Raw genomic sequence first — 8,700 nt, forward strand, 5'->3', positions numbered from 1 at the left:
TTATTATTATTATTATTATTATTATTATTATTATTATTATTATTATTAATGTTTGTCCTGTAACAACCACTCTGTCCGACTCAGTCATCGCCGTTGTGTCCTGGGGAAAGAAACTTCAGGTGGCTCCGTCATGGCAGCTTCTTCTCTTTCAGACTGCCACAGGGCAGTGTGTGTGTGTGTGTGTGGGGGGGGGGGGGGTGTGAATGTGTGTGTGTGTGTGTGTGTGTGTGTGTGTGTGTGTGTGTGTGTGTGTGTGTGTGTGTGGGTGGTGTGTGTGTGTGTGTGTGTGTGTGTGTGTGTGTGTGTGTGTATGTGTGGGTGTGTGTGTGTGTGGGGGTGTGTATGTGTGTGTGTGTGAATAGGTGAATGTAGTGTGAAGCGTTTGGGGTCGTCTGGACTGGATAAACATCATACAAGTAAAGGCCTTGGTTTCGATTGCTCAATAAAAGAAAAGGATACTGGACATGATAAAAGTGTGGAAGAACCAAACCAAGATATATCTGTCAGTGTGAATCTTAAATGTTTATTGACAACACGTTTCTAAAGGGAAAAGGATTATGAGGAACTAGAGAGCCTCTGAAGCTCTAGTCTGCCTCGTCTTTCAACAAGCCTTCAGGCACTCTAAGCATATCTGAAGCGCATAAAGGACCACTAAAACATTAAAATCCAAAACATTTGTTCTGCTTTGGGTGCTCCTGTGCTTCTACAAGGTCTTCTTCTTCTTGGTGTTCCGGTGCTTGAGGCGAGTCTTCAGAGCAACAAGGTCGATGTAGAGAATTTGGTTGAGGACAGCAGAGGCACAGAGCAGTCCGCCGTGCAGGGCCCCAGCCAAGCCATTGCAGAAGACATCCTGACCTGAACACACACAATGACATGAAGAATCAGACTCTAGGTCCTATAAAGGTGTTATAGAAACAACCTCCATAGTTGATTTGTGATTATAATGGTACTAAAATGCAAAGTCGTAGTTGAGGTGGGTCAACAACTCTGTGGAATCAGCAGAGTTTCCTTAGATGTTCTCCTTCAATTGAAACCAGTCATTTACATAATATGCCATATGATAAAAGCAAACCTTCTCCCCCTTTATGTCTAACATTAACTCAAGGTAAACATTTCCTATTTCTGGCCAATTAGCATTGCCACACTTTTTTTCTTCTTGTCATATGCCACAATTATAAGATTTCTTCTTATTTTCTTCAAAGTCTCAACCTTTCACAAGCTAAAATAATATACTCTAAAGCTGTTTTGGAATGCCTGTGAGGAATTTGAGCTGATACTTTAGCAGCTAATTTATAACAACCAAGTTGATTGGAGTCACACCTGTGGATGTATTTAGGGCAACACTTCAAACCCACTGCTTCCATGAAGCAGTTTGACATGGAAAAGCCAAACGGAATCAGCGAAGATATCACAAAGAAAAGAGTCCAAACATCTGGTTTGGTCCAGTTTCAGATAATTGAAGGTTTCACATTCATCTATTCAAACAATTCAAACACAGGTATCAATATCATAATAATGGTGATGCCCAACCATCACACATCAAACAGGGTTCTGTTTTCTGTCAGATACTCTGGTGTTAAATATTTGAATCAAAAACAGAACCAGTACATTTTGGGGCGATGCTAGCTAAAGCTAGTAGAAGACTGTCATTATCCACAGTGTGTGCAATTGTTTACTCCAGCCATGTAAAAAATTGCACAGTTATTGTTATTGATACACCATGGTCAATCTGCTGCGCGGTGTTGATCGTGCTACCTGTGAGGTACAATCCGTTGACGGGGGTCTGTGGTCGTGTCTTCGCAGATGTTTCGGGACCGAAGCGCTCCAGGTTGTGCTCTACACCGTACATCTCACCTCTTGGAGCGCCCAGATAGTGGACATTAGTTAGAGGTGTAGCAGCTTCCACCATGACCACCTGAACACAATCATACACAGGGTCTTACAACAACAGACAAAACCAACACCAAACACATTTTTCAGCCATAATTTTCAGCCATAATTTGTCTCCAGGAACAAATGAGGCTCCATTCAGATAGAAGTTCAAGCTGAACACCTATGCACCTATGCAAGCAGGTCATTTCACCTATTTAATTCCACTACTGGACATTAGCTTTATATGTATAACTACCGGCTACTTCCATAGATAGATATCAAAGTTAAATGTTGTACATTCTTCTAACATAGCTGGGACATAATTTGTGATGAAAAGTTATGAAGCCATCTTGATCGCTAGTTTAAGAAATTGTTGTGAAAACACACTGATGTAAATTCAACTTCAGATGAATGTAAGGCTGATCTGGTCCACTGTGTGATTACTGATTTGACAAAAAATAAAATAAAATCCAAAATGTAGAAATACATGAATTGTTTTGTTTATTTCTTCAAAAACTCAGATTTTTTAAAATCTTTTTTTTTTTTTTATTGTTTCTGATAAAGAGATGTACACAATTAGCTTTTTTTAATAATCAGGTGATCAAATGGAGAAAGCTGGTATCGGTGGTCTTGATGTTAGATGAGCAGATTTGCACTCATTATTGATGAAAGGAAAGAAATTGTTTTATAGGTTGTCTGTTGGTTTGTAGTTTGGTTTGCTTGGTTTTATCTGACATGTATTGAATTATCTACTAAACTGTCATTTCACCACTTCATCCTCTGTTAAATGATAATCTATTACCATCAACCTGTTCAGGGGCTTCAGGTGGAAATTAGCATTCTTTTTAAATAACAGTTAGCAGAGGAATTACCTCACAAATAAATTTTCTCTCTTTTCTTACTGATAAGGGGCAAATTTATGCAATGACTCACCTTATTTCGAAGTTGAGGGAAAATGCTTAGAGCCCATTCCAGCAACTCTTGGGCCATGCTGTTTTTCAGGTCCAGGTATTCTGGACCCCTCTTGCCAACTTTGGTCTCTTTCCAATCCTCAAACCACTCATAGCGGGCCATGGTGAGTAACGTCATACAGGACTTACCTGTACAAACAGGAGAATACAGAAGAGCAACATGTGGAAAAGGAGGATTTTGAAATCTGTGGGTCAGATTAAGCAAAAACACTGCAGTGAAAGACTTCTCTCAGGAATTCACAGCGGTCCTGGAGGGTGAATGTGTTACCTGGGTGTCTGATGGCGGCTGTTGGATCTTTAGCCGATGGGAAGGTGATGAACATCATGGGTATGTTTCCTAACACCTGCTCTCTGTTCAGAGAAGAATACGCCTCCATACTGCAGCCGCGGCAACATGCCCCCAAACACAGAGACATGAGCAATACATTATTATTATATGTCTTTCTTGAAATGTTTATACCCCTTAAACCTTTCCAGATTTTACACCCATAAAGCTTCAGATTTTACCAAGACTTTACAAGACAAACAAACATGAACAGTGCAGAACCATGAAGTGAAAGTAAAATGATACATGGCTGTCAAAGGTTTTTTTGGAAATGAAATCCAAACTGAGTCAAGACTTTGTGGAGTTGTTCTTCATGTCGTTTGCAGCTGTGAGTCTTCGCTTTATGTCTGAAGGTAGAGAGACAAAATATTTCCCATTCTTCTTTCCTAAGTAGCTCCAATTCAATCAGAATGTACCTAGAGTGTTTGTTTCAATCAATTTTTAAACCTTGCATCAGATTTGGAGTTGGATTTAGGCCTAGACTTTGACTACGCCATTCTAATGCATAATACTTTGAGCTCTGGCTGTATGTTTCAGGATTGTCCTTATTTTTCTCTCTCAGTCTTCCCATCAATTCTGACCAGATTCCCTGCCCCTGCTAAAGAAAAGCTTGATGCTGCCAGAGCCGTTTCCTTCTGAGTTCAGGATGATGTTCAATGCCGCTTTAACTCCAAACATAACATTTTGTATGTAGATGAGGAAGCAAAGCTTTTTCTTACTCTGATTAAACCAATGTAAAGTGTTCAGTCAAAAAGAATAAAACATGCAGGAGCAAACGTACAGTGAGTCCAAGTCGTTGCCTTTATACATCCAGAAGTTCTTAGAAACAATGTTCAGCTCTTCCTTGGTTCCATCCAGACCAACAAAGACTAAGAAGGAACCCATACCATGACGAAGCATGCCTAGCAGAGACTGGATTTCTACACACACACACACACACACACACACACACACACACACACACACACACACACACACACAATACCAACAAACACAAGAGATCCCAAATGAAGAAAATAATATCAGAAACATGTAGTTAATCTAGTGGAAACATTTTACCTGGTTTTTCCTGAATATGCTGTGGTAGAAATTTCTGGAAGGTGTTGAAGATTCCAGCGTCAGAAATGACAACAGGGGCGACGACCTCAATCTCTTGTTGTCCTTTGAGAACCGTCACACCTTGAAAACATGCAAAATACTTTATGGTGGCATTTTAGAGCAAATGTGCAGCGTGACTCACCTAGAACATGTTGCAGATGTTAGCCTGAAGTTACACACAAGGAAAGACAGCCAAATCAAGCAGCTGATAACACTACGTTTGAGTGACGGAAGCATAGTTTCTGTTTTCTTTCATATGTTGAAGGGAAGATTGAATCCAAAAACAAACTCAAGAAGCCATTAAACAATCAGTATCTTCCCTTGTTGATATTTTTTGGGCAGCAGTTGTTTGCACTCTGGCCATGTTAAATTTAGGTGGTAAATTTAGGTGGTACTTTATTGATCCAGAGAAAATTATGAGATAGCCTGTTGCACACTAATTCCTGCCAAAAATAAATAAAACTCAGAAATCTTGAGATTAAGCCCAGGAAATTTTCAGCAAACAATTTAAATTTCTAATGCATTTTCTGCCTGAACAAACCGAGTCAATCCAAATGTGGTCTCTAGCATTTTGCTTTAACTTGTATGTAGATAACATTGAAGTGTTATTCTTAAAGTTTACCAAAACTTGACGAAAGGCTCACCACAGGCCTTCCCCTGGCTGTTGATGAGGATGCGTTGGACAGGCGCCCTGACCAACACGTCACCGCCTGCCTGCTGAATGACTGGAACGATGTGGAAGGCAATTTCACTGGCCCCCCCATACGGGTAGTACGCTCCACGTTTGTAGTGGTGGAGAAGAAGTGCATTGATTAGGAAGCTGGACTCTTTAGGAGGGACACCTAGAGATGACAGAACACAAGAGCCGTGAGCCATTTGTGCAGCACACAGCTGATAAGCTGAGGTCTGGAAGTGATGAGCACCATAGAAAAAGTAGGCAGAGAGAGCCTGCAGGTCCTTGTTCTGAGTGAGTCGGGACATCATCTCTGAATGGCTGGTTGTTGCTAGGCGAGACACAGGAAATACTCTGTCCAACAGGCCAGTCCAAATCAGAAAGTTTACCACCAGGTAGGGCAGGATCTTCAAAATGGCAATAAGTGGAGTTCTCCGAGAAGCATACTGCAGAAGGGCAGAGTCCAGATTATTTGTAAGAGTTATGCTTTCCTGTCAAACAGTTGTTCATTCAGAGATGAAGCTTGACAATTTTAAAAGAGCTCCTTCTAGGAAGTCAGCTAGAGTGACCACCACCACCACGGCTTTCAGTATAAACACTGCAGTAGTACAGCAGCAAACGTAGCAGTGACATTCAGCATCATATAAACAGCTATTAGATGTTTCTTATTTGAGCATGTAGCAACATAAATCTCACAGGCATATCTACTGAGAGGTTGAGACCAAGTGCCTGGGTCGAGTGTCCACTGATTAAAAGTTCATTAATGCAGCGGAAACCAAAAGTTTACATGCAACTTTTCTCTCACTGTCTGCAGTTAAATCAGACCAAACTTCCAGGCCACAACTGGAACACTCTGCTGGACATGTCTTTGGTCCAAAATGTGAAAATCCAGATTACATTCTGCAAATATTTACAGGGTAAAAAAAGTTTTATTTGGAGACATGTCCTCTGGTCCAATGGGACTAAAGTATCCACCAGAGGTTAGTGTATGGAGCAATGGCCATCATGACCATTGTTACATGTGGAGAGAAAGAGGGATTCTTATATGCCTGTGTGCTGGTTTTACTCAGTCCACTTGCAGCACTTTATAACTGACTCTCATGTCCGGATCATTATGGATATCACTCTCACACACACACCTTCATCAGTTTCATAAACTCATCAATGGCTTCCTCTTCTTCTGGGAACTGCTTCTTCAAGGAATCTGCCATCTCAGTTTTCCCTGCGTGAATATGATACTCCCTAAAGGCAGACAGGATATTCAGGTTTAGTTCTGGTGGTGGAACGGCTTCCTGGCTGGAAACATGTGATGAAACTATTGCTGGAATGAAACATTATTCAGTAATGTAGATGGTTTCAAAGGATGTTACAAGAGCAACATCCTTCATAAACATGACCTTTCAGCTACATTACGAAAAGTGCCATGGATAGAACGTCTTACAGGACAAAATATCACGTTGATGATAACATGGAATACCTGCAATGGCCGGGCGGTCCAAGAAGCACAGTGTCATAATGTTGTTCCAGTTTGACAAACTGCAGCTGTCCCTCAGTGATCTGATCCAAAGCGACCCTCAGCAGGCTGTTCTCATGAAGTTGGCCCAGATAATGGATCCCTGATGGAAGCAGGACAAGAAGGACCTGAGGTATTTTTAACCTTTTAAACAGATCACTTAGATATATCTTGAACTGATATTTTTCATTTATTTTTGTGTTTGAACTAATTATTTTTGTGGAGTTTATATTTTGGTTGTTCTTATTTATTGATTTTTGTATTTTAGCTATAAGACCATACTAACTTTAAATCAATGATTTGATTTGATCTCTTTATGATAAAGACAAAGAACATCTGAGTCATTCTGACTCAAAGAAGTATCTTCTGAACCTTCCTTTGTAGTACAGGTGTGTTTTGTGGAGGAAACCTACCCACATCGAACTCAAAGCCCTTGTTTTGGAAAGTGTGTGTGCAGCCTCCAGCAAGGTCATGCTGCTCCAGAACGACCACTTTCTTCCCAGCTTTGGATAGAATTGCTGCAGCTGCCAAGCCTCCAATGCCGCTGCCAATCACCACCACATCCAGAGCCGGTGGAACCCGGTCAGCACGGAACCCTGAGGGAAATGCATTGTCATGTCAGGCTGTGAGCATGACGCTGCATTCCATTTGTGGTCGGAACTGGAAAATGTTGTCTTCCAAGTTGAAAAGTTGAACAGGAATCTCCCTCCAAAGTCGGACTTCCCACTTGGAGAGTAATATAATTTTTCAATCGCTGACTTTGAAATCCAATATGGCCGCTCCTCGCATCAATAACAGGAAGCGGTGGTAGAAGCATTTATTTTATATGACATGATTTAAAGATTAAGTCTAAAATCAATATTACATACCTGCAGCTCTAAACTGAATAAATTAAAGGTGGTGTTTTGCATATGAGAAGTACAGCTTAAAATGATTTTAATAGGAGGAATTGTGAACAATAGCTAATTGAAATCGCTACTTTACCCAACTGGGATGTTATTTTGTGTGGGACATCAAATCCCCTCTCTGAGTTTTGAGGAAAAAGGAAAGCAGCATGTTAAATTAATGACGGCCTTGACAAAAACTTCACTTCAAACCGTTAGCATTCAATGGCCTCAGCGTGACGCTCAGGAAGAGTGCAGAAAATGAAGCGAGATCGTCCCGTCACACCGCCAATTATCAATTTCTAAAACTACAAAAAAAAACTTATAAATTCTGCTTTCACTTTGTACAATGTATATTTTACATAATATTAATTTTTAGATTTCTGTTTCTGTTGAATGAACAAACAGAAAATCAGCTTGATTAAAAAAAGATGTTAAAATTAAACAACTTTCTTAAATAAATCATAAAGTCTGTGCTTTTCTGGGACACAGAGGCTGCTTACAGAAATTTTCAAGAACTTGACATGAAAGTTCTATAATTTCCAAAGGACTTTTCTAAATCCTCCTGAAACTCATCATGTATCATCATCATGTTTTTTAGGAAATATCTGGTAAATTCTAAAGTAATAAATTGTGGAACGTATAGGACGGATTAGGCTGCACCAGATGTTTTTATGAAGCAACGCTCTATGAACTGCCTTGTTCCTAAAATATGCTATACAAATGAACTTGATCCCAGTCATTACAGATGAACACTCATGTCGCTGGCTACCTGCAAAAATATATAGAAATGACTGTCAAGTTTTTCTCAAAACATATAACTGTACCAGCGACGGTAATGCAACTTGTCAAAAAAAAAAAAAATAGCAGAAAAATAAGAGCAGCTTACAGTCATTGCTTCATTACTGCCTTCTCTTTGCATACATTTCCTTTCTCTTACCTTTCTTCAGTCTGGCATCCCTCTCGTTTCTGTTGGTGACCAGCGGTCCAGGGGGTCTCAGACACTTTTCACTGAATACCTTATAGCGCTTCGCAGAGATCAATAACAAGATGATGACCAGCGCCACCAACAGACAACTCAGGACAGCAAACACCCACAACCACATGGCAGAGGAGAAGTTTACTCTGACAAAGATCAGAAGAAGGAATGCAGAGGAGATGAGACGAAGGTCAAAGCATTCACTGTGGTAAGAGGAAGAGCAGAACCGTCACAAAGGCGAAAAACTGCAAGAAGTCTCAGTTTGGAAGTAGTGAAAGGGAGAGGATTAATGGTTATTCACATCAAGAAGTCAGTAAAATGTGGTAAAACATGTGACTATCAGGACTTTGAGAACGGTAGAGAAGATTCTTTACGGCAAGACATG

The 8,700-nt window shown here is 40.4% G+C and overlaps 1 protein-coding gene across 1 annotated transcript; it reads right to left on the minus strand.

Moving 5' to 3' along the window:
* Positions 1-503: 503 nt before the first annotated feature.
* Positions 504-8,538, minus strand: LOC129363638 (all-trans-retinol 13,14-reductase-like). Its single transcript, XM_055035858.1, has 12 exons — positions 8,277-8,538; positions 6,866-7,048; positions 6,417-6,555; positions 6,079-6,181; positions 5,190-5,385; positions 4,911-5,108; positions 4,228-4,347; positions 3,950-4,088; positions 3,112-3,221; positions 2,806-2,972; positions 1,756-1,915; positions 504-855 (listed from the first exon to the last, which is right to left on the minus strand). Exons 1-12 carry the CDS (start codon positions 8,440-8,442, stop codon positions 704-706), a joined length of 1,833 nt encoding a protein of 610 aa, XP_054891833.1. The 5' UTR covers positions 8,443-8,538; the 3' UTR covers positions 504-703.
* Positions 8,539-8,700: the final 162 nt, after the last annotated feature.

The sequence above is a fragment of the Poeciliopsis prolifica genome, unplaced genomic scaffold, assembly GCF_027474105.1.
Source record: "Poeciliopsis prolifica strain line A6 unplaced genomic scaffold, Auburn_PproV2 SCAFFOLD010, whole genome shotgun sequence".
NCBI lineage: Eukaryota > Metazoa > Chordata > Actinopteri > Cyprinodontiformes > Poeciliidae > Poeciliopsis > Poeciliopsis prolifica.